Source organism: Panthera leo, chromosome B2 (genome assembly GCF_018350215.1).
Source record: "Panthera leo isolate Ple1 chromosome B2, P.leo_Ple1_pat1.1, whole genome shotgun sequence".
Lineage (NCBI taxonomy): Eukaryota > Metazoa > Chordata > Mammalia > Carnivora > Felidae > Panthera > Panthera leo.
This window is the reverse complement of record NC_056683.1, coordinates 35,928,878-35,955,043: the sequence shown is the minus strand read 5'-3', so window position 1 is coordinate 35,955,043 and position 26,166 is coordinate 35,928,878. Positions and strand designations below refer to the sequence as shown.

The 26,166-nt window shown below is 51.8% G+C and overlaps 1 protein-coding gene across 2 annotated transcripts in view; it reads left to right on the top strand.

Moving 5' to 3' along the window:
• The window catches only part of MDGA1 (MAM domain containing glycosylphosphatidylinositol anchor 1), a 57,126-nt gene that overhangs the window by 2,284 nt on the left and 28,676 nt on the right, over window positions 1-26,166 (top strand). Inside the window, exon 1 of one of the 2 annotated variants that reach the window (XM_042938619.1) lies at window positions 24,087-24,175. The exons of the other annotated variant lie outside the window; for it this stretch is intronic. Coding sequence (XP_042794553.1) covers window positions 24,160-24,175 — 16 coding nt within the window. The 5' untranslated portion in view covers window positions 24,087-24,159. Of the gene's footprint in view, window positions 1-24,086; window positions 24,176-26,166 lie in introns of those variants that run through there. 2 annotated transcript variants of the gene reach the window in all.

Sequence of the window (26,166 nt, the reverse complement as noted above, 5' to 3'; positions counted from 1 at the left end):
CATCTTTATTGGGATAGATGGGGAAGAGGTTAAGATCTAGTATGAGAAGGAGGATGGCAAGTGGCTGCTGAGTTCTTTGTGATGCTAGAAGCTTTGGCCAGAGACAGCAGAAGGGGGAACTATGGTACTACCGTAGTTCTTCTGCCCACCCCCCCCCCCCACCCTGGTTTCCCTCTCTGCCTAAAGCAGATGAAGCAGCGTGAGAAAGAGTAGAGTGTAGGGGTGAGAGATGGCCACTTGTGTCCATCATTGTATCCTGGCATCCAACATGGTGCCGGGCACACAGCAGGAGCTCGGCAAATGTTTGCTGCAGGAATGAAGGGCCATGGTTGCAGGTGGCAGGGCGTGGGGGGAGGTTGAGGAAATGCTTTTTGAAATTCTTTCTCCCCAAGAAGTCTGTCTAGGATGTTTTCCAGCAGGGTAGTGGGGCACACTCTGAGGGTCTCTGCTTTAGGGAGAGTCACAGATTCCTAGACTGGCAGCTGTAGGAGACCTCAGGGAGGAGGAGAGAGAAGAGGCTGAAAGCCCAGTGCTGCCTTGGCAGTGAGGAGAGGCCGGTTTTAGCCAAGGCACAAAAGAAAACATGTGTCCTGGGGAGGGAACCCGGCCCCTTCCCCTCTGCCTAGCCCTGCGTGGCTGAGGGAGGGGTAGATTAACATGGAAGCTGAATCGAGAGGGCAGAAGAGCAGGAGGGCAAAGCCGGCAGGATCTATCTAGCTTGGGCTGTGGGTCTCTGTTGAGGCTGGTAGGAGGCAAGTGTCCAGAGCCTATTGGCTGCTTCCATCTGAGGGTCCTGTTGCCGGGGTCTGAGGTCTGCTGTCTACAGCAGGGCTGGGGAGGTGCTCTCAGTCTGGCCAGGTGGTTTTGCTCCTTCTTTGGGACACAGATGCTACGGCAGCCCAGTGCTGGACCAGATGGTCCATTTGGAGCTGATCTCCTCTTCCCTCCCTGCCTCCCAATCTCCTGGCCCGGTTTGTTGTGCTCCGTGGTGGATTCTGCAGTCTGTTTTCTGGCCGGCCAGGGGGGTGGGCTGGCCCCAGAGGCCTACTCCTGGGCAAAGGCAGGAGCCAGGTGATGGAGGAAGGGCATCCCGTGTGTGGAAAGCATCAGAAAACACCCGCTCCTCCATCCTGGCTTCCGCTTCTCCCCGTAGCTGCCGGACGCCCGGCCAGGGCAGGTCAGTGGGATTCCACTCCCTTACAAAAACACAGCAAACCTCTGGATTATTTAATATGCAGGAGTAGGAATTGACATTATCCTTAAGACAGGTTGTTTGCAACTTACTGGTGGAAGTCAAAATATTTCACCAAAGGTGTCATCAGAAACTACCATCCTATGCTAATTTTTGTGGGAACATGAAGACAGATGTTGAATAATTTGACAAGAGCAACATAGCTTACAGAATTATCACCAAGTCAGGGTTTTTTTCCCCCTCCTCTGAGGGGTGCAGAGAAAGAATTTCAGGAAGTGCGTCTCCCAGTGCTATCTTCTGGGTGTTGATCCTGGCTGTGGGCACTCTTGGGATTTCTCACTAGAGTTTCTACCACAAGTCTTGAGTCTGGCTGTCCAGATCTAACCCTGCCCTTGGAGAAGGCATGCCATCAGAAAACTGGTCCCCTAGGGCTAATGGAAGGCTCTGGGGGTTTCTAAATGTCCTCAAGAAGGTTCCAGCCTCTGTTCCTTCTTCCTTCCCAGTTATGGAAACTGCATGAGAGAGAGACGGAGCCTTGTGCCCACAAGTCAGGCTGGTTTCTTTGCCTTGCCAGCATTGTCTTCCCACCCCCCTCCACCTTTCCCTGCTGAAGTTGATGTTGGCCCCTGAGCCAGCCTCAGGACTCCCCAGGTCCAGTAGCAGAGCCTGGAGAGCCCCACTTAGGGTCAAGATCTGCACGGTGCCCCATCCTACACTGCAGGCAGGGGATCGGTGTTTCATGGGTGGTGGTGGGGCCCTGGTGAGGGGGTGGTTAGAGAGGATTTTATTAGCCAGGAAAGCACCCTTGAGGGAGTGTGCTGGGGACATGCTAGGGGCCCACTTGTAATTGGCCAGGCTTGGCTGTGAGTTGCTGGGGCCGGGCGGCAAAGCTTCCTTTAGAGCCTGGTATTAGCTCTGCTTTGCTAGAACAGGGAGGAACGGGGCGGGGGGGAAGGGGTGCTGTTGGCAGGGGGAGTGCTCCGGAGGGAGAATGGAAGGAGCTAATCACGGCCGCCAAGGCCCGGCAAATGAATGATGCAGGAAATCAATACCTGGGGGCGGGGGTGGAAATCCGGGCAGTGGTAGCAGCCCCAGCGTCTCTAGCTGCCCAGGAGGCACGGGTGGGCCTGGGAGTAGTGAGATAGGCTGAAGTGTGAAGGACCCCTCTCTGCTACCTCCTCCCTTCCTCCTTCCTCATCACTTCTCTGCCTTTCTTCTCCCCCACTCTTGTCTTCCATCTCCATGTTGGGTCAGGCAGTGCTGCACCCCACAAAGGCAAGGGGCCTGGGAGAGAGGACCTTGGGCCTCTCAGTCCTGGCAGGACATTGCCCTGCCCCCTACCTACCGCTGGACACCTGAGCCTGACCAGGCCCCAGGTGCAGGGAGCGTGCGTAGCTGCCCAAGGACTGTACCTGATGCTGCTGGCACTGCCACTCCAGATGTGGCCAGCAGGGGGAGGGCTTGGCCACCACATTGCCTTTTCTGGGCTCCCTGGGCCTCAAGCCTCCCGGTGGGATGAGTTATTCCAGTTCCTCAGCCTGGGGTCTTTGGGAGCTCCTTAAGGCCTTCTGATGCTCTAGGCCACCTCCACCTCCCACACACCCAACCCCCTGTCACAGGGCATTTGCCTGTGGCCAAAGCCACACTTGCTGTGCCCCATGCCGCAAGAGAGCTCGGCAGTAGGTCTCAGCTCTGTGGGATCCTGCCCAGGTGGGGCGGTGTGCAGAGCTGGGACTGTATCCGTCACAGAGCTGCCTCTTTGTGAACCTGGGGTGTGGCCCCTGTTCTTCATCTTCCTCCCCTTCTCAGAACACTCTGCTTTGCAGGCACACAATCTGCCCATGGCAGGAACTAGGTATTAAGGGACCCTACTGCATTTGAATGCCGATACAGGAGTCGAGACCAATGCTTAATAACAGAGGAATCTTTTTTAAACAATGGAATTGTTACCCCCACCCCCCACCCCCGCAGTCAATGAGTAACACGTGCTCTTTGCAAAACAATCAGAGAATACAAAAAATTATAAGGAAGAAAGTAAAGCTCACTTGATATCCCACCCTGCATTTGGTGATGGTTCTTTCAGGTGTCCCTTTATGCAAAGAAGAATGACTCTTTTCGAGAGAATCATTGGTTATTACAACAATCCCTCATAGGGAGTAAGTGTCATGTGCCTTTACCCAGTGCTCGTATGCCTCTGATTCCCGTAAGGTTCTGAGAGGTTAGCATAGCATGTCCTATTGTCCGCATTTAAGAGAAGAGGAGACAGACACTTAAGTGACCTGCTCAAGGTTACACAGCTGGTAAGAAGTGGCCACGAGGCTCCATCGCTGGGGACCTTCTGATTTGGAGGTAGGAAAGATGGAGTTTCCTCCCTCAAGGAGAAGGGGAGAGGAGTTACACACAAGATGGTTCCTGAAGATCTTGGTAAATGCCATGTGGCAAGGGCAGATAAAGGACTGAGGGAATTCAAAGGGTTAGGAAGTTACTTCCAAGGTCTTGTGAAGGGGGCGTTTCAACTGGCTCGATGAATAGAAGTAAGGCCTGAGGAGAACATCACAGATGGAGGGCTCACTGTGGCAAAGGCATGGAGGGTAAAGAACCTGGTCTGTGCAGGGAGTAATGAGTTGTTCCGTCGGGCTGGAACATCGTTTGAAAAAGAATGGGCACTTAGAGTTGGCACAGCAAAGGAACAATCATAACAATGGCTAATGTTTACTGCCTGGGCTGAGATCACAAACGTGCATTCACTACAAACATGCAGTCACTACAACCCTTGGAGTGAGTCATTTTCAGCCCATTTTACCAAAAAAGTAAACTGAGGGCTCAGAAAGATGAAGTCACCTGTCCAAGTGCTGGAGCTGGGCTCAAACCCATATCGGATTACGGAGCCTGTGTTTGGGTGTAGGAGGCTGGAATTCTGGGTCTGGGAGAAGCTGTCAGGAAGGTCCTGAGCAGAGAAATGGGTTGATGTCAGCCATATTTCAGGCTGCTGTGCAGCTGTGTGTTTTGAAGAGGGTATATATGGTCAGGAGGAGGGAGACTGGTTGGGAGGTTCCGCGGTTGTCTGGGGAATTCATAGGGAGAACTCCATCCAGGGTGGTGGCTGTGAGAATGGACAGGAGGTCTCAGGTACAAGAACCACAGGGAGTAAAGGCTCTGTATGGAACACGAGATATCTGGCGAGAGAAATAAGCTCTTACTCTCTTAGAGTTTGCATTCACGCTGAGGGGAGACAGACAGTAAACAGTAAACAAGTATAAAATGCATCCTATGGTGATGGGTTCGATGAAAAAGGGGAAAGGAGCTTAAGGGACAAGGAGGGGTAGACTGTGGTTCAAGTTCACATACAGAGTGGCTGGGAGGCTTCCTTGTATAGGTGCCACCAGAACAGAGAGCTGAAGATGCGGAGGGAGGAAGCCCAGTGGATATCTGCAGGAAGTATATTCCAGGCAGGAGATTAACCAGTGCAAAGGCCCTGGAGTAGGAGCCTGCCTGGCCTGTTTGGCAACAACGAGGAGTCCAGTATGGCTGGAGCAAAGTGAGCGATGCAGGGGGCGGGGGGAGGAGGTGGCGTGAGAGAGTTAGTGGGGCCTGGTTGTTTGCAGTCTTGAAGGCTATGTAAGGATGTTGGCTTGTATTCTGAGAGGCGTGGGGGAGCCATGGGAGGCTTTTGAGCAAGAGAGAGACATGAGTTGACACCTTTTTAATAGAATCCCTCTAGCTGCCATGTGGAGAATAGACTGTAGGGGGTAGGGCGTGGGGGAAGGGATCCGGTTAGAGATTGTCGGAAAACGCAAGAAATGAGACTGTACAATCATTAGGGTCCAAAAGGGCTTCAGGAAGAGCACAGGCAAGAGCTGGGGCTGAAAATGGCTGTGAGGTTTGGCACACAATGGCAGAGCAAAGGCCACAGAAGTCAGGCAGGTTTAGGGCAACGGCGTGACGTAGTTAAGAGCTTGGAATTCGGGGTAAGAAACCAGGGCCGAACCCCAGCTCTGCCCGGCACCAGCCACGAGAGCCTGGAAGGTTACATCAGCTTTCTCAGGCATGGCTTTTCCGCTTGTCGGAATGTTTACTGCCGACAGTAGTAAACTGCGGTGGGTAGTCGAGCCCACCGCACGGGTTTGTGATAAGCATGCCATGAGACCGTGCTGGGGAGCCCTGGGCACTGTGCTCGGCACTCAGCCAGGCCTCAACACATCGCTTTATTCTAATGACTGACGCCCGTGCAGTTTTGAACTTTATGGGATTGTGGTGTGGGATGTGTGGGAGCCCTGGTGGTGGGGTAAGTGGACACGAGTGTTCATGCTCAGGAGAGAGAGCATTCTGAAAGAGGCTGATTTGCACACGTGGATTTATGTGCACAGAACAATGTGGGTTGAAATCATGAGTGGACTGAAATTGCCAGGGAAGAGAGAGTAGAGTGAGGGGCACTGGACTGAGACCAGCACCCTGGGGGTGGAAGGAGTGAGAGGAGACAGAGTAGAAGGCATCAGGGAGGAAGAAGGAGACCTAAGAGGGGACAGGGATCAGAAAGCCAGGAGAAGGGCCAGGGTCTGTGGGAGGAAGGGCCATCTAAGGTGGAGGAGGAGACAGAGTAAGGGCCATCTGGGGACTAGGAGGTTGGCAGAGAGGCAGCAGGGCTCCTCGAGATCCTCTGGGGACTTGGGGAAACCTCAGATGCTGATTCAGTGGGTCTGGGGCTAGGCTGAGATTCTGCATTTGTAACGAACTCCTCGGTGTGATGCCCATGCTGCTGGTCCAGTCGCTCTTTGGATAGCAAGGGCATACAGGAAGGAGGTCAGACTCAAGCGGCAGACTTGGGATAGAGGGCCAAGTAGGTGGCTTGCTGCCTGTGAGGGGCTGTGGCCCAGTAGCCTCACCTCCGAGCCTCAGTTTCCCCATCTGGAAGGCCGGTTTAGGCATGCCCGCCTCTTAGGATTCCAGAGAAGCCCAACAGTGATAATGCTTTGCAAGCTCTCAGGCGAACTCTGGGGACTCTGTTTCGCGAGAGCAGAGGGGGTGGCAGGCAGATGGTAGGGAGCCCCGGGTGTGGGTGGCCTGTTGAAGCAGGAGGTGCGGGCTGCGCTTTTGAGAAACGTGGCGGGCCAGGGAGGGCTTGAACAGCAATTCCTGCTCCCCTTGCCTGGCCTTCCGCCTGTGGGAAGCTGGGCTGCAGGGGTGGGCGATCTGGGTCAGTGGGTGGTGACCTGGGCAGGCATGAGGACGCTGCTTGGCCAGCTTTGGAGATTCCACCCCGCGCTCTTCTGGGTTCCTTTCCAGTCCAAGAAACTCTGCTGAAATAGACTTTGATTATCTGGAGGGCTGGAAGCTGCGTGGAGAAGTGGTTCTCAACCCCAGGGGCATGGCAGAACCACCTGGAGAGCTTTTTCAACGACAGATGCCCGGCTCCACCTCAGACCTCCTGATTCAGAAACTCTGCAGGTGGCATCAAGGCAGCTGTGGTTGTAAGAGCTCTCCATTCGATTCTCGGGCACAGCTGGTGTAGACAGTGCATCCGAATGAGTCAGGCCCAAACAGATGTCTTCTTCCCCTGGGTTTTCTGAGGGCATTTCTGGGTTTTCTAGGTCACCGCCCAAGCTTTGTTTCAGCCAAGCTCTGGACCCTGGGGTTTTAAAAAAAAAAACCCTATGCTTATTATTCTGTAAATTAGGAGCAGGGAGGCTTTCTAGTTTAAGAGTTCTAACTGGCAAGTGCAGGTCATGATCTTTGGGAGAATGGCCCCTCCCTCTGCTTCTGACCACGGGATTTCCAGTCCCGAACCTAGAGAGCCTGAAAGAAACTGCCCCAGAAATGCTGTTTTCATTGATTTTCAGTAGGTAAATTCTGTTACCATGTTGAAACGTTACCCTTTTGTTTATTCTTTCCTCTTTTTGGTTTAGAGAAAAATGAAAATTTCAGAGCTGGACCACATCACAGCAATTCAGTGTAAACCAAGCAAATATTTAATGAATATCTATCTGCCAAGTGTCTGGAAGGGTAGTGGGTGCCGTGGCTGCAGGGGTGAAGGGCACCTGCCCCCGGGGAGCTCACAGTGGAGCAGGAGAGTGCAGTCCTTTCCAAAGCCCTCATTTTGGAGAAGCTTGAGTGATTTGCCCAAGGCTGTAGGGTTAGCAGGTAGTGGAGTAAGGATTTGCACTCAAGCCTGCCCAGTGCAAAGTCTAGGGTCTGCCTGCTGCCCCACATGTGAGGTTCCTGAAGGAAGTATCTGGCCATTTTTTGTTCCCCAGCCTGTGTTGTGGAGGATGGGTTGGCTGAGGACCCTCAGTCTTATATCAGATAGACATCACATTCTGTTGCTAGAAACAAAGTCTTGACTATGGAGCCTCCAACAAATTAAAGCTGACTTTCTTAAGTCGAGAGGTAGACTATCCATGACTGCTATGGTGACTCCCTGGTCAATGCAGATCCATTCTCTTTCCATCTTATTGCTCTGCTCTCTTTACAACGGTGCTTCTCAAACTCTGCCACGTGTTAGAATTACCAGGTTGGGTGCTTAAAAATCCTGATGCCTAGGTCATACCTCATACCAGTTAAATCAGAACATCTGGGAGTAGGAACCAGGCATCAGTGTGTGTGTGTGTGTGTGTGTGTGTGTGTGTGTGTGTATGTGCACACACACACACACACACGTTCAGCATAAAGAACTCCAGCCTTAGAGCATTTTGCTTCAAAGTCGCCAAAGGGCTGCTGGGGCTCAGCCATCGTGACACATTCCAGGCAGGAGGAAAGGAGGAACATTTAAAAGGGTGGACCTGCCAGCTGAGTCAGCTTCTATTAAAGAGCTTTTCCAGAAGCCCCCTCCCAATGACTTCTGCTTGCATCCCATTGGCTATTCTTAGCTGCAAGGGACGCTGAGACATGTAGTCTTTTAGATGGGCACATTGTCACCTAGGAAAATATCAGGTTACGTTAGAAAGAAGTGGAGAATGGGTATTGGGTAGGTAATGAGTAGTCTTTACCACAAATCCCTACCTTGGGGCCAGTTGGCATTTCTTGAAATGAGAGAGGATTTAGATGGATGTCAGCGCTGCTCTCACCCCTCCCTGCCAGCCTAGCTCAGGGGCTCTGGCTGCTCTGAGGATGCCCAGAAGAGACATAGGGAGGAGAGACATAGGGAGGAGACTTGCTTAGGGTCACCCAGACATTCATGAGGGGTCTAGTTTCCCATCTGCCAGTGCTCCTTTTTTTTTTTTTTTTAAGTTTATTTATTTATTTTGAGAGAGAGAGAGAGAGAGAGAGCGCTCACACAAGCAAAGGAGGGGCAAACAGAGAGAGAGGGAAAGAGAGAGAATCCCAAGCAGGCTCCGAGCTGTCAGTGCAAAGCCTGACGCGGGGCTTGAACTCATGAACGGTGAGATTATGCCCTGAGCCGAAATCAAGTGTCAGATGCTTAAGTGACGGAGCCACCCAGGTGCCCTGTATCTTCCAGTGCTCTTGTTCCTTCCTCCCCACCCCAGCACCATTCACACTTGCTTGAGGTTGTTCATTTCTGCTGGTCGATACCCCTTTCCACTAGCAGGTAGCTCTTTTTGCTCACAGCCACCAGGAGGGCACTGTGGATTTTTAGACCAGAAACTGAAGGTCCATACTAGAAGCCAGGGACTGGAGAGTACTGTAGAGGTGATGATCTAGCTCATTTTCTCCCTCTCAGGCCCACACCCATCTGGGACCAGGCTACTCCATTGCTGTTTGCTCAGTGTCTCTGGTCCTTGTTGCTGGAAACTTCTCATTGTCTGACCCTATTTCCACTCACCTTAACATAATCTCTTATCAGAAAGATACAGGAGCTGAGGCCTTTGAGCTGAACTTGAACATCTCTTTGGCCCTGAGACTTTCCCTATGTGATTCTTAAGGAACTCTTAATGAAGGCACCTTTTCCCATGTCTGAGAGGGACATCAGGAGGGTAGAGGTAGGGAGCTGGATTCTGGTGGCCCCATCTGCCTGTGTTTGGTTCTGGCATTTCAGTAAAATGCAGAGGGACCTTGGGGGAGGTCACTTTAACTTCCAGTAAAGTATATAAGCCCTCAAGGCAAGCTGGAGGTGGCAAGGCCTGGCTTTACTCTCCTTTCTGGAATAAGGCCACAGAGTAGACAGAGGGAAGGCCATGAGATGGGGTCTCAAGGTGTGGCAAGGAGTGAGCTCATCTGCCAGGCAGTTGCCTTAAGTAGTGACCCAGAAGCAGATTTTCGAGATTCAGTGCAAGAAGAAACAGACCAGTGAAGGTAAGTGGCTTGCCAAGGTCACACAGCAATGAGGTGTCAAAGCTGAAGTTAAAAGCCAAGGGACTCTACAGCTGCATCTTTCTCATTCTCCAGTATCACCTCGTAGGTTCAAAGAGAAGCCAGGACCTGTCTACATGGTATTTACAAACTTTTTTATGTCCACACCTTTATAATTCTCCCATCACCCCTGTGAATGCTATGTCTCATTCCCAGGCCTCATTACATCTGGACTGTAGGATCTGGGGCTCATTCTGGGTCCAGGGCTCCTGCTTAGATGTTAGAAGTCCTTAATGGAAAAGTCAGGGAGGCCCCCCCTTGTGGGTAGAGGAAGCAGTTGGCTTGGCAATGTGAACTGCTGCCAGTCCCCACCAGGCCCAACATCTCTGTCACACTGCCTAAGTCTCACCTTAGAGTTATTGACAAGTTAGCCAGCAAAGCATGGTCTGTGTTACCAGAAGGTTGTTCTGGGAGTACCTGGCAGCCCTCAAGCCTTCCTCCAGTGGCCCAGGTTGGTTGATCAGATGAGTTGGATCTTGAAGTGTTGGTATTCATGCAAGGAAGTTTCCAAGGAAGTCATGGGTGGAGGTAGGGAAGCATGGTAGGTTATGTGATGTTGGTGGGTGTGATTGTTAAGCAGTATGAGGGTCCTGGGTTGTGGCCATGTGAGAGATTTAATAGTGGACACCATGGTGATCAGGATTGGCTTGGGCTCCCTGTCTTAGTTTGGGCTCCCCAGAAGCAGATGCCGAGATAAGGAGCCAAGTGAGGTAGTTTATTTGGCAGGTGAGCTTGGAAAACTCTGGTAGGGAAATGGAGATGTAAGACAGGGAACCAAAAAAAGGTGCACCGTCAAGCCAGTCACTACTGTGTCCCATTGGGGACCTCTGGGACACCATGTAAAACACTCTCCCACCATGGTGAAGGAGCTGGGGCATGTATACACCAACTCCTATCTGTGTTGGTTGAAGGCTGCTCCTGGGGGTATTAATTTCCTGGTACTTCTAGCCCAGTAGGCATGGAATGTAAGCTCTAGTGGCCAGAGATGGCCTCAGGCAGAGAGAAGCAGGTTCTGGCCAGTGTGCAATGAGGTGGTCAGGGGAGAGGATGTGGTGCAGAGAGGGGAGGCACCAACAGCTGTACGACATCCTGCCTAAGCCATCGGTCTTGCTTTTTCAGATCCAGCCTGTCTTGCTGAGCTCTTTGTTCTTAGGTCTTGCCTTCTAGATGCATGTATAAGCCCTGACTCCGGGATAAAAACTCTCCCTTGCGGCCATCAGACCTGTGAGCTGCTCATTTACTTCCTAGGATTTTGTGACCAGAACCCCAGCACATCGATTTCCCCAAGACCTTCCTGATAGAGTCCAGGCTCTCCCTGATGGATTGAAGGGGGCCTTACACTTGGGGAGGGCAGGGTTGGGGGATCACTGAGGACAAACTCAGAGTCTACAGGTCTTTTGGGCATTGCCACGAGAGGCATGATCTTTAGCTACCCACCTGCTGAATTCAAAACTAAGAAAGAGGTGGGGACAATCTCTGAGACTAGATCTCCGCAGGCAGAATTCTGTGTGGGTGAAAAAGTAGATTGCTTTCTGTCCACCTCCTTCTCCAGGAACCAAACCTCCTCCCGTGGGCAGACTAGCCTGTACTCCTGAACATCCCTGGGCCTAATGGGTCCAGATCAGAGCACCTCCATCCTGTTGAGAATTTTTGTGTCTCTTCACTACCCACCTGAGATTAACTAATTAGTCAGATATTTTATTGAGCACCTCCTATGTGTCAGACACTGTTCTCAGCACTGAGGATACGGCAGAGAGCAAGACAAAGAGAAGATCTAGAATCACAGGCTTGTAGAGTCAGAGCCAGGAGGGATCTTAGGGCAAATCTGATCATTTGTTCGGGAGAGAAACCTGAGGCCGAGAAGGAGCAAGAGAAGCCTTCATGCCACAGAGCAAATAGGGAGCCCAGCCTGGAATCATGGAAGGTCAAAGATAATGGGCTAAGAGGTCACCTTTCCCTAACTGCTCAGTTTTTAGAGGCAGAAACCAGTGGCCAGAGGCAAGAGTCACACCAAGCTAGTGGCATGGGTTTTGCCTGCCAGTGAACACAGCATTCTCTCCTGCATCCCTTCCAAGCCAGACTTGGGCTCTGATGTACTGAAGGGAGTGTGTGTGTGTGTGTGTGTGTGTGTGCACGCACGCGTGCATGCATTGTGCCTGTGCCTGTGTGGCTTTACATGGGCTAGGGCAGCCAGCAGGAGATATGAGTGGCTTTCCAGTGATCAAGACATCCCACCTCCTTCTGGGACATACAGTGAGCTCTCCCCTCCTGCCTCCTCTAGCTCTCCCATACAGCCATGGCCCCTGGCACTGCCCACTGCCACAGTGACCTCGGGCAATGCTGGGAGGGTTCAGTCCTGAAGGATGCCCTGATGTGCCTGAAGCATCAACATCCCTGACTGCCTCACTCCCTTTTTCTGGAGCTGAAGGAGCAGAGGCTGTGAGGCTGTCCAGGGCAGGGGTGGGATGCATGCCTCCCAGTCTGCTCCCCCTCATTCTGTTGGAGCTGGGGCAGGTGTAAGGAGTGGCTCTAGAGAGCCAGGCTGAGAGGCAAAAGGGGAGGTAGTTCTGTGTGCTGGTAATCAGTGTGTGTGTGTGTGTGTGTGTGTGTGTGTGTGTGTGTGTGTAGGACCATTGGCATGAGATAAACTGCTCCCACTGGGTACCTTGATAGGAGCTAAAATACACACACCCCCCCCCCCGTTCTCTCTACCCTGTGCATGTGCACTTTACATGTATTTTTTGTGTACCCGTAAATACACCAGGGCATACATGTGCTGAAAGTGATGGTGATGTACAAGAGCCTGTGTACAGGGGACCAGATGTGTACATGTGGGGAGACTGCTGACCTCTTTCGGGGGCCTTCTCTGGGTCTACCTTTATCCCACTGCCTCTCCAGGCAGCCCTTGGCTCCCAGGCAGGGGGCAGGAGCGGGCATCCAGCACTCTGGGCCGCCAGCTCAATGCTTATATCCAGCCTGGGTTATGGCTCACCTCCCCCCACCCCGCTTCTAGGAGACCTGAAGTGGGGGCCAGGGGCAGGCCGAGGCTGGCCTGGAGCTCCTGGCTAATTTTCCCCGGCCTCCATCGATCCAGCAGCTTCTCCTGAGTCTATTAGCAGTCGGCGAGTGAAAATATCCCCCATTGCGAGCCCTGACCTGAGACAGGGAGGAATCCATAGCAATTTGTTCAAACAGAGGAAAGCGTTTCCTTCTGATTTGTATTCCAATTTATTCTAGGCAGGAAGGGGGTCAGGGTGGGAGGGGTGAACCCTGGCTCACCAGTGCTGGGCCCGGGCCCATCCCCCTCAGCCCCCCATGCCAGCCAGGGTGGCAGCTGGTGCTCCCCATGGTTCCTGGGGTGGGGGCTGAGGAGGGGAGGGTGGGCCCCAGCAGGGGGACGGGAAGAGAGGCCCGCCAGCCTTCCCAGCAGGCCCTGCTTGGCTGGAGAGCTCAGTTGTGGATTTGGTTTTCACAAAATACAAAGCCGCCTGCTCGGAGCCTCTCTCCCGGGCACTGGGGCCTGTGCCAGGCGTGCGCTCACCCGCTGCGCCCGTGCCAGGATGGGGGCTGGGCCGGGCCCATGGACAGTGGCCCCAGCTGAGCTGAGTGGCAGGAGGGTCTATTCTCCTGAAGCCCTCCCCAGCCAGCCTTGCGGGAACAGAGCCGCTCAGGCTCTGAGGGGAGCTGAGACTTTGGAAAAGCTGCTGTGCAGGGTGGAGAGCCCCTCTCCACGGGAGTCCCAAGTGCATCTTCCTGGCGCAGTGCTCAGGCTTCGAACCTGGTCTGAGCGAACTGGGGCTCACTGCTGTCCTGCCCAGGAAGACTCTTTTGAGCACTTATGATAATGACAGCTCTGACTGACATTCATTAAGTACCTACAGTTTGCTGGGCACTGGGCTAGTGCTATTGAGTAACCAGTCCTTGCAGGTGCCAGGCCGCCTCGTGTGCCTCAGTTTCCCCCTCTCCCACATACTTCTGTCACCCCGCCCCCCATCTCTGCTCAGTCTCTCTCACTTCCTCCTGAGAATCACTTCTCCCTTCCACCTGAGGGTGGCCCTGGTGACAGAGTCTCAGTACTGACGCCTCTGCAGCCCCCTTTTCCAGAGGGACCCCATGAACAGGCGAGCTCCTTTTCTTTCAGGTAGCTTTCCTTTGGCCCCACCTCACCCTCACCGCCAGGACCCCGGCCTCTGCAGAGGTGGCACCATGGCAACAGGAGACAAGGATTCTGGGAAGGGTCAGCCAAGTGGTCCTACAGCCACCCCCCTCCACTGCTTTCCTTCCTTCTTGGGTCAGTGCCCGCAGGGAGGGGAGTAACCAGAGCCGTTCTTCACACCCAGGTGTCAGCGACTCGCAGCTCTGAGGTCAGCTGTTGCACATGATTTGCCAGGCTCCATGACACCACCAAGCCTAATTTCAGAAGCCAGCAACTAAATATACCAAAGCTGATGAATAATCATCTCTCTCAGGTGGGAGCATGCGGCCTCAAGGAGCAGAGGCTTCTGAAACAGATCTGGGTTCAGGTTCTGCCTCAGCCGCTCCCTGGCTGTGCGATCCCGGGCAGGTTGTGCTCTGTGCCTCATGTACAAGATGGCATTATAATAGCACCTTCCTGAGGGGGCAGTGGTGAAGAGGGAGTGGGAATGCATGGGAAGCCATTCTTTTTTTTTTTTTTTTTTTTAATGTGTTTATTTATTTTTGAGAGGACGAGCACGAGCAGGGGAGGGACAGAGAGAAGGGGAGACACAACCCCAAGCAGGCTTCGTGCCATCAGTGCAGAGCCCGATGTGGGGCTTGAACTCATGACCTGAGCCGAGATCAAGAGCCTGACCCTTAACCGACTGTACCACCCAAGCGCCCCTCGAAAGCCATTCTTTGCCAGTGTCCGGCGCATGGGAAGTAAGTGATGGCGACTGTCCAGGGGAGGCCCTGCTAAGTGGGTGCTTCCAGTGCCTGGGCCTGGCTCAGGAAGCTAGTGAGTCACAGAGGCTGCCACCAGGGAAGTGGCATGTGAGACTCTGTGTACGGGCATGTGACGCATTATCCGGAGAAAGAGGGAGCAAGACCGAGACCCTGTTCCAGGAGAAGGGGTGGCAGAATTCCAGCCCTCCTCCCATCTTCCTCTTGGAAGTTTATGGCAACAACGTTCCCTTTCAGCCACTTTGTAGGTGGGGAGACAGGTGTGTTTTGCACCCAGCCCTTTACTGCACCACTGCCTATTCCAGACCTCAGTTTCCTCCTAAGAGGCAGCCGCCCCCCCCCCCCCCCCCTCCTCAGCCCCTGGGCACTTCCTAACAGCAATGACTTTTCCGTCTCTGGCTGTGATTGAACTCTGGTCCAATTGGCCTCCCCCATCCCCAAGTTCTTCACAATTCTCCCCCGACCTACTGGGTTCCAAATCATTTACAAGTTGTTCAGAGGCTCAGCATTATAATCAGATCCTACGGTGCAAGCCACTTACGTGGTTTCTAAAATTTTAGCCAAAAAAAGGAGTGAAACCCTTCAGTGATGGAGAAAAAAACAATAATGAAAATACTTAACAGGGGGGCAGGTATTGCATTTCTTGATTTATAAATGTACTCAATGCTAAAGAAAATATGTTCCCAAACTTTATGCTTCCTGAATTGACTCTTGGAAAAAAGGAAAAGAAGATTGTTCATCCTTTTCAGGGATTTCACATGCTTTCCCTCCCAGGGGTGTTTGCCTTTTGAAAGGGACACAGAAAGAGAATAAATGAGTGACTGTTTAATATGCAAGGTGTAGATGAGTGTTATGAAGAACACAGCAGGGAAGGGATTGAAAATGGTAAAAGTGGGGGCAGGCATGCTGTTTTAAATGGAGTGGTCAGGGAAGGCTTCTCTCTCTTGAAAGAGCTGTAGGAGGTAAGGGAGAGCGAGTTCTGGAAATCTGGGGAAGAGCAGTCTGGCGGCAGGAGCTGCAAGTGCAAAGGCCCTGAGGTAGGAGTGGGCTCGGCCTGCTTTGAAGAACAGCAGAGAGAGCAGTGTGGCCACAACGTGGAGTATAGTAGAACCCAAGGGAGCAGATGACAAGGTGGCATGGTAGCCTGTTGAAAAGGCATTGGCTTTGACTCCACATGAGATGGAAGTCATGGTAGGGAAGAGGAGAGGAAGCAGAGGAAGGATGGGACCTTAGTGTTGTAAAGGGATCCTCTGGCTTCTTGCAGAGAACAGACTGAACCTGGCAAGGGAAGAAGGAGAGCAGACCTATCAGGAGGCTGCTATGGTAATTGGGGCAGGAGGTGGTGATGGCTAAACTAGAGTGGTATCTTAGGGGTCAGAGTTAGGATCAGTTTTTTGTTTTCAAATTCATTTTGAGAGAGAGACCGTGTGAGTGGGAGAGAGGCAGAGAGAGGGAGGGAGGGAGGGAGGGAGGGAGAGAGAGAGAGAGAGAGAGAGAGAGAGAGAGAGAATCCCAAGCAGGCTCCAAGGCAGGGCTAGAACTCATGGACCAACAGTGCAGAGACTGACACGGGGCTTGAACTCATGAAACCATGAGATCATGACCTGAGCCGAAACCAAGAGTCAGATGCTTAACGGACTGAGCCACCCAGCCGCCCCTTCGAGTTGGGAATCAGTTTTGAAGGTCAAGCTGAGAGGGCTTGCTGATGGATTGGGTGTGGGGTGTAGGAGAAGGAGAGAAGTCAGGGAGGACTGTTTCTCGCTGACAGCAAGGGACAGAGTGTTTTCACTAATGGGGGTGGGGATGAGGAATGGCTCTTCCGCCTTGGAGTCCTGGGCGGGGAAGTAAGTGCTGTCCTTCTGAGGTCACTGGATGTGGAGAGAGGCGTAAAGTGAATCAGGCCCTTACATCTCTGCTCCCTGATTTTTAAACCTCAGAGCTAATCTTCCTGCCCCCTCTGAGCTGGGGTGAAGGCCAGCCTGGAGGGGCCGTGAGACATTTGAAGCAGTCAGGTTGTGGCACCTATAAGTCCACCCCACGGCTGGGTGGGATGATGCCTGGAAACCCACAGCGGCCTGGGGCGGAGTGGGGGTGGGGGTGGGGGTGGGGTGGTCAGACTGCTGTCTGGCGGTGGTAGGCTCTCCAGAAACACTGTCCTTCCCTCCCCTGCTTTCCCATCCTGGGGTCTAAGGCCCCACCTGCTCTTAAGCCACAGGATTGATTTTGCTTTCAGGGTTGTTATTGTTATTATTACCCACTTAAACAACTTCATAGGGGAAAAAAAAGGAACCCAATGACCATCAAACATTAACCATTCATTCTAAATTCCCTTCCCATACCTGTCAATACATTTTTACATAGCGGTAAACAGTCGTCTGTTCTGCTTTGTCGGCCGACTTTATCTCCTACACACGTCTCCTGGTATTGACTGAGACCTCGGACCTGTCACTTTAATAGCTACAGGGCACCCCCTGCATCGATACTCTGGAGCCTGGTGACCATCTCTCTGTGGCGGAGTGTTTGGGCAGGTGCCAATTTCCCCTTCTTCTAAATAGCTCTGCCGTGAATATCCTTATGTGAATGACTTTTTCCTTTTAAATTATGTCCTTGGGGCCTGTTCCCCAAAGTGAGATTGCCTAATAGGTCATAGGATAGGAACAGTTTTATGGTTCTCATTTTGCACCGCCGGGTCGTGCGACAAAGAGTTTGAGCCAGCTTTGCACACAGCCCAGCCGCAAAGGATTTGATCCTCCTAATTTATTTTCACTGGCTTAATAGGTGCATTATGGCTTGTTTCTTAACTTCCAATTTTCACTTCCTGAAGCCACGTTTGGGTCTTTGAGCACCCAATAAGACCTGATCTGTGCAGAACTTCAAAGTTTACATGGAGCTTGCTGATATGTCACCTCAGTTAATAAGGCGCTGTGAGTGTAATATTATTGGCTTCTGTTTTGTATGGCAGGATGGGAGTTTAGTCAAGTTAAGTGCCGTAGCAAAACCTCCAAACAGTTCTTGCGGGTTTGTTATATAGGATTCCCACCCACCTGTCCCCATCCCATTCCTTCTGTGGGCCCAGGATCCGCAGGTACCCATTTCAGCCCAAATATAGTGCCCTAGCCCTGTTGTTTCCCATTGGCTCCCACAGCCAGCATGGGCCAGGCCCCAACCAGTGCCCTGCGCTGCCAGGTTGGGTCTCAGCTCCGTGGGGCTTAGAGGAGGCCTCTGCATTTGGGGGTCAGGTGTGGCTTTGGGGGTCCTTCAGCAAAGCCATAACTCTTTCCATTGCCTGGCCTAGGACTGGTCCAAGCTCTGTGTTCTGGGTTGGGGGTCTAGACCTGGCAGCATGTCTCTGGTCCCACCCAAGATGTGCCCCAGGCCCAGTGTTGTACCTAACACAGGTGCACTGGAGCCTCGGTGCACCTAGGGACAGGGTCACTCAGGGAGCTGTTGGGCTCTACATTGGAAGCTGTAACTCTCAGACCAGGGGCTTCTCATGGCAGACACACCAGAGCTGTGAGTTTGGTTTTATTTTGCTCCCTTCTAGCTATAATTCTTGAGTATCTACTAGGCAGCATGCACTGTGCTTGGCGGATGGCATTCTTACCGTATTTCACACTCACAATAGAGAGCGCGCTTATGCCCATTTTATAGTCAGGAAACTGAGGCTCTAGACTAGAGGGTTAATGATTTGCCCCAGGCCACACAGCAACTACTGCAATGGCCTGGACAAGAACCCCATGCCCAGGGCTGTGTCTACTCCAGTAGGTTTGGATCCTTCCATGGGTTTGGGTCAATAGGTGTGGGGGCTTGGTCATATCTAGTGTCCAGTCTCCTGCCAAGGTGGGGAGCCAAGTGAGCGACAGTGATGGGGTCCCCAGGACTGGCAGAGCTTGGCAGGGCTGGGTAGCTGGGACTCAAGCAGGAGAATTAACACGAGTGACCCCGTGTCCCTGGGCCACACATCCCTGGGCCCGGCAGCTGAGGTCCTGGGTTCTAGAAGCCATTCTCTGCCCTGATGGGTAGCAGACTCTCTCTCCCACTGTCGTCCTGTATGTTCTCTTGGGGAGATCTTTCCTTCCCATGATTACCTCCGTTAGCCCACCTTGCTATTCTTATCTCTTGAGATCAGGGCTCTTGGCATTCTCCCTAAAGTAGACCTCTTCATCCAGTTTTACATTTTCTTTTCGCAGGCCCTTTGAGCAGGTTCCCGAAGAGTCTCGGGCTATATTATCAAATGGAAAAGGGACTAACATTTGTTAGTACCTACTAGATACTAGTCATTGTGTTATGGACCCAGTGTACGTTTTCTCATTTAATTCTTGCAACCCAGAAGTTATCTCCCCTAGTGCCTGAGATGTATTTTCTCCATTTGCAGATCGAAGAAATTGAGGCTTCTGTTTCTTATAGTAATTAGATGAGAGATGGAGTCCTGCCTTTGGCCCCTCATACCACACCATCCGGGCAGCCCCCCAGGCTTACATTTACAGCCTCAGGTCAAGCAGAGCCAGATTTAGGGCATGTGCCTTCCTCCTCTCTCCCCTGAGCATCCTACCTTCACTGCTTAGAGCTGCCCTAGGTCCCCTCACTGTTGAGAGTTTTGATCCTGGTCTCCTGTGACCCAGGGAGAACATCCCTTATAGCTACCCTCAGGGACCTCAGAATCCCAGTTTAGAGGGCTTTCCCCATGGCCTGTCCCGACATCCCAGAGTTCCCTAAGTGGTGTGCCTATCACACTTCTGTTGATGCACAATGAAGAGCCCAGGAGGATAACCTGGCCCTCTCGACAACTATGTGCCTTCTCATGAGGCCAGGATATAGGTGCAAGGGTGCTGAACGTTCTCTGGGCCCCGGGGCACAGGTGGACTGGCCACCACTTCCAGCAGAGGAAGTGTGTCAAGGGCACCAGGCTGTGCCAATGGCACGAGACCCCACCCCCAGTATCGGCTCCTGAAGATGGAACCAGGCCCTGCAAATAGTGTCAAGCCCTGCCTCTGACCACGGAAGCAGACTTTTCATGCTCAGCCGTGGTGATAGGGCGGCAGCCTGTGTGCTGATCCTTCCTGCGATGGCTGCTCTCGTATTCAGTGACAGCACCTTGTACTTGGAGGTCAGAGACAGATACGCTCGGGTCGGGCAGAGATTTTTGTGGTCAGAGAGGAGGTCGGCTGCATATGGGTTTGGTTCTGATGGGCAAAAAAAGAGCTTGCGGTGGGGAGCAGACTCTACTGTGGTCTGCCGCAGAGCGAAGACAGAAGTTCCTCACTGAGGATGGCTCTGCCTGATTCGGCTCTGATTCTGTCCGATGCCGGGGCAGGACATTTCACACAATAGGTGCTCAGGAAATACCGCAGAACAAATCAATGAATCGATGGCAAATAAACAGGCAATGTGTGTGTCTTTGAAGCGTTGGGAGGCAAGGAACGAGAGGGAGGGTGGTGAGGGAATCAGCTTGCACTGAGGTCTAATGGCCCGAGAGAATGACCGGAGTGTGATGGTGCTTCCCCTCAAGATGACCAGCATTAAGGTGAGGCCAGAAGAGATGGGACGGGATGGGAGAGACTGTTTCAGACTGGTTTTCCCAGCGTAGAACTGGAGCCTCCCTTAGACTTGGAGTGCTCCTGAGAGGTCACCTGGTTCATTCTGGATGGGGAACAGAGGACAGGTATTAGCTTGCTCCACAGACAGCCAGGGCTAAGGGGAGGGCAGGGCAAAGCCCTGCTGTGGAGAGCACAGAAGGGCTAATTTTCCCAAGAGGTCCATGTTTGATGGTCCATGGTCTGCTGAAGAGGTACAGAGCATTGTCCCGTGCAGAAGGATGCCCAGGCCGAGCTGGCCAGGTGCCCTGCCCCGAGAGCCTCCTCCAAGACCCTGGCCACCATTCTTTGAGCGGCTAATTAAAAGAGAAAAACCTGTTAATATTTCAGCACTGTTAACTCTGCTAAATTATTAAGTGTCCATTTGCATTACATGTATAAAAGGATCAATAAACATGTGCATACCAGGAGCTGGGAGGGCGAGGGAAGGATAGCTTCCAAGGATGCTGCCTGGGACTGGCTCAGGTAGCGACTTGGAGACTGTGCCCTGCACCCTGAGCCCTAAGTCCTCAGCACTGTGTCAGGCACTTAGGACCTGGAAATGCATGGGGCTTGGCATAAGAGTGAGAGAACCAGACTCTAAATCGGCAGGGCATCCTTGAACAACGTACTTAACCTTGCTGAGCCTCTGTACGCGTCCCTAGTTCTCCCTGGCATCAAGCTCAGCACCTCATATCCATAAGGATGTGTTGATCAGAGCGCAGATCCTGATTCCGTATTGCCTGGCCCAGAGCACTCAGTGGTGCTGTGGGAGGCTGTTAGGATGATGGCATTCACCCTGTCCGCTGGTAACTGGGCGGAGAGAACCAACTCCAGGCTGGGAAGTCTGCAGCCTGCTTCCTTTCTCTCGTCCCCACCTCCTCTGCAAGTGTCCCAGGCCTCCTGCAGACGCACACTTTCCCTGAAAGAGTCAGGGGCAGAAAGCACGACAGCAGCCCATACCTGACTATGATTAATCTTTTTTTTTTTTTAATGATTAACCTTTTTTTTTTTTTTTTTTAATTTTTTTTCAACGTTTTTTATTTATTTTTGGGACAGAGAGAGACAGAGCATGAACGGCGGAGGGGCAGAGAGAGAGGGAGACACAGAATCTGAAACAGGCTCCAGGCTCCGAGCCATCAGCCCAGAGCCTGACGCGGGGCTCGAACTCACAGACCGCGAGATCGTGACCTGGCTGAAGTCGGACGCTTAGCCGACTGCGCCACCCAGGCGCCCCATAATGATTAACCTTTCTAAATGTGGGTTAGGAAACCTGAAGGAAAGCTGATGGAGCTTTAAATTAAGGTTTTCCAGGGGCACGTGGCTGGCTCAGTCAGAAGAGTGTGTAGCTCCAGATCTTGGGGTCACGAGTTCGAGCCCCACATTGGGTGCTAGAGATTGCTTAAAAAAAAAATAATTTATTAAGGTTTTCCTATTCATTTTGCTATCTGCCTGCTTTACATGGCTCTACGTCTTACCGTCTCATCCTTGTGCATTTGATAGCACCCTCTGTACCCTAGCTCGTGCCGGGGAAGAAATTCTCTGATGAGGGATGAGGTCCTTGATGAAATTTCCCTTCCAGGTTCCGGTGACAATTCTCTTCCAAAGCCCAGTGGGCAAGTTGGAATTCGTCTTAACATGAGTCCTTGAGAGTTTGTGGCTTCCTCCCTGGGCCTGCTGGGTGCTAGCTGTCCCTACCCGCCCCTCACCTGGAATTTGGGGTCTGTGTTTTTTTTTTTAGGGGAAAGGAGTACGCAGATAGGCCAGAAGCACTCTACCAGGGACTCACTATTTCTGCCTCAGCTGAACTCCTTACGATGTTGCCCGGTGGGGAACATCTCTCATGCTGGCTTGGCTGTTCTCGGACACAGGCTGGGGAAGGCCATGTTATTTGTCTCCATAGCCATTAGTTTTATATACTGAGCTTTGGATCAACATTTCTCCACTCATTTTACACAACGCTTCTAGCTGTCACGATACTAAGAGATCCTCTGTGAAGAAAGCACTACACGGTCAAATTTCTTTGGAAGGCACTGGCTTAACACCAAGTTACATAGGTGTGTTTACTGCAGGACTTTTCAGAGCCTTTAATAATACACACTTGGGTGCCGACACACTCTGGGAAGGAGAGAAGACACAGCATCAGCATACTTACTCCACAGAGGACTATCGATCAACACCTTACGGCACACAGCTTGGGAGACACCATTCTCCTTTTCCATGGGGGTTTGTGGCTAGAGCTCAGGAGAGTGAAATAGGAAAAGTCTCATAGACAAGAGGCAGGGAAACATACTTGTTTCCAAAATCCCGCCCTATTTTCTACCGATGTGGTGTCAAGCAGAGGGGATCAAATCCAGCCTCCCGAATTTCCAAGAAGCTTGTTACAAATACAAACTCTGAGGCCCGTCCCTGAAGAGTCAGGGCTGGTGGTTCTGTACTGTGACAGGCTCCCTGGTGACACAAGGCAGGGGTAGGGGAGTCCGTGGAGGACTGGGACAGTGAATGGAGTGCCAAGCTAGCAGGTGAAAGGCCTGGGTTCAAGTCCCAGCTCCGCTCCTGTCCTGTGTCAGTGAGTGACGTGGACAGGGCATTTTCTTCTCTGGGCCTGGGTTTTCTTCTCTGCCGAAAGAGGCTAAATAGGACTTGCTCCTTCTGCCTCTCTGAACGAGGTGAGGAGCTTGGAAATACACACAGTGGACCGCAGGAATGTATCACTCCTCACCATCTGTGGCGGATAAGGCAGGGTCCTCTTGTGCAGAGGGCTTGCAGGCCCCCAGGGAGGTGGATTCTTGAAAGGAGTGCAGGATCATTTCTAGAATAATGATGCCAACATGTGTGGATGGTTTACTGTGTGCCAGACACTGTTTTAAACACTTTGTGTGAGTTACTGATGTATTCCTCACAACAACCCCGTTTTACAAATGAGAAAATTGAGGCTTAAGTAACTTGCTAAAGTCACAAAGTAACTTGCGAGAGCTAGACGTGCTCGATGCTAAGAGGGATGCTCAGAGGGGTCCCATCCCTCCCCTTGCTCCCAGCTCCTCTGAAGCCATGCACAGCCCGCGACATGAATTTTAACATATTCGTGAAACATCCCTGTCGGCTTTCTGTCTGTTTTGAGTGTCTCCGTGCTGGGATATAGAGGGAGCCACAGAGGGTGGTCTCCTGTCCCCATCTCTTGTCCCTATTTAATCATCTCAGGAACTGTCATTTATTTATTTATTTATTTTTTATTAAAAAAATTTTTTGACGTTTATTCATTTTTGAGAGACACAGAGAGAGCATGAGCGGGGAAGGGACAGAGAGAGGGAGACACAGAATCTGAAACAGGCTCCAGGCTCTGAGCTGTCAGCACAGAGCCTGACGCGGGGCTCGAACTCACAAACTGTGAGATCCTGACCTGAGCCGACGTGGGACGCTCAACCGATGTGGGACACGCAACCGACTGAGCCACCCAGGACCCCCTATTATTATTATTATTATTTTTAAGAGGGAGGGAGTGGGGGAGGGGCAGAGAAGGAAGGGAGAGAGAATCTTAGGTAGGCTTCATGCCCAGCATTAGCCCAATGTGGGGTTCGATCCCACGACTGTGACATCGTGACCTGAACCAAAATCCAGAGTCAGGAACTCAACCAACTGAGCCATCCAGGCGCCCCAGGAACTGTCATTTATTGAGAGAGCACGTCTTGTTGGGCCAGATGTTTTACAGGTCTTGTATTAAACCCTCACACCGGCCCTGGAAGAAGGCATTTTTGTTCCCATTTTATGAATGAAGAGGCTGAGGTTCAGAGAGGTTAAGTAATTTGCTTAATGTCACTCAGCTAGTAGATGGCAGAGCCAGGAGGAATTAGTCCCAGATTGTCTGCTTTTCCCATTTCTCTAAACCATGTCTCTCCTCTGCTCACTGTTCCGTGACGCATCCCTTGCTCTAGAGTAGTCTTAGCACTTACAACACTCTGAAACCACCCTGTTCATTTCTGTTCCCTTGTGTGCTATCTCTGTCTCCCCAACAATGCTCTTTCATTGTTGGCTTTTCATGACAGTCTCTCCAGCACCCAGCACAGCAGCCCCCACTCGGAGCATTTGTTGTTTGACAGACTGAATGCAGGGATTATGATGTCATGGTGCCTCTTGACACAGGCCCTGGCCTAGTTGCCTTTGGAACCGAAGATGCTACTGCTTGCTGGTAGTGCCTTCCTGGGGTGTGTGGAGCGGGAGGTTAAGTGGGACAGAGTCCCATTAGGGGCCCGTGAGTTGGTGGGGACCCTGTTGGTTCGGGGTCCAAATCACAGTTGTAGCCACTCCAGAGGTGACCAGAGTCAGAGAGGCTGATTCATGTTAACAAAGCTCAGTGGGAGGTGATGGGGAGATTGAAATGCCAAGGCTAAGGGGGCCTGGGCACCACTTGCTCCAGAGGGAAAATCTGCACTGTGAAGAAGTCAGCCATGGGAGGCAGCTCATCAAGGAGTCAGAGTGAAGGGAGTGGGTAGGGTAATGGTTAGTGTCAGCAGAAGGAACTGGGTGATCTCAGTGGGCAGTTTTTAAAAACTGAAGTGTAACTGAGGTACAGTAAAACCTTAAGCAAATAACCTGACACATTTTTACATGTCTATCCACTCATATAACCACCACCCAGATTAAGATGTAGACATTTCCATCCCACCAGATGGGATCTCATCTTCTCCCCAGAAACTTCTTTTGTGCCTGTCCCGGTTAATAATCCCTATCCCCACCCAAGGGCAACTACTGTTTAGATCTCTGTTGCTTTAAGATGGGTTTCTTCCAGTTTTGAATTTCAGATATATGAAATCACATACTCTTTACTCTTTCGTCTCTGAGTTCCTCCACTCAAATTGTGCATGTGAGATTCAACAATGACGTTGTGTCTATCAGTTTTGTTTTTTTTTTAGTGTAATATTCCATTGTCTGATTATACCAGAATTTATCCATGCTAGTCTTGATGGACACATGGGCTGTTTCTTGTGTTTAGCTATAATGAAGAAAGCTGCTATGAATATTCTTGGACCTATTGTTTGTTATTTTTAAAAAAAATTTTTAATATTTATTGTTGACAGAGCATGAGCAGGGGAGGGGCAGAGAGAGAGGGAGACACAGAACCCGAAGCAGGCTCCAGACTCCGAGCTGTCAGCACGGAGCCTGACGTGGGGCTCGAACCCACAAACTGCAAGGTCATGACCCGAGCCGAAGTTGGACGCTCAACTGACTGAGCCACCCAGGCGCCCCTATTGTTTGGTTGTTATAAGCACTCGTTTCTACTGGGTACGACCCAGGAGTGGGATTGCTGTGTCATGGGGTGTACCCTTGAACAGCTTGAGTAAGTACTGCCAGATTCTCTTCCAAAGTGGTTCCATCATTTTAGAGTTTGATGTTCTTAAGAGTCAATGTCATCAAAGGGAGTTGGGTAATCTTCATGATGTCATCATCCATGATGCCCCATCTGCAGTGAGGAAACTTGTCAGGTGGCCAGAGGCCTTCTGTCTGCTGGCCAGGCCCCGTTTTTTCCTGGCCTGTGCTGTCCAGACCCTGAGAAAGTATGGCTCTCCAGCTCCTTTTCAATATTCCTTATCAGTCACCAAACCTTCTGTTGTGACAACACTGCCTGGCTATTGGCGAGCCACAGTGTCCAGGATTCCAGCTTATCTTCCACTGGAGCCTGTTAAATCAATGTCTTCCTTGTTGAGAGGCACCCCAGGCTTCTTATAGACATCCACGCGACCTTCTGGTCTTATCAGCAACTGGCATGCGCGTCCTGCATTGGTGGGTCATTTCCTGACGAGATTGCTGGGGACCTTGGCCACAGATGGCTCTCTCTTCCATGGTGTGGTGATGTGCCTGCATTTGCATTGCAGGGAGGTGTGTGGGTGACAGTTTCAGACCCCTTCCCCAGACTCTAGGGTGCATCTTCTATATGGACTATGCGCTGATTACAAAATTCATAGAAAGTGTGAGTTGAAAGGGATCTCAGAGGTCATCTAAACCCACTCCCGTGCTATATAGGTGGGGAAACTGAGGCCCAGGAGGTCTGACTTGCCCAAGGTTGCGTAGCTTATCCCCTGACGACTAGCCTAGGTTCATTTTTCTGTGGCAGCCCGGTGGTCCAGAAGGTTGTCTGGACACGCAGACTCTGGGTTCTTGGCAGCTGCCGCTGTTCGCAGG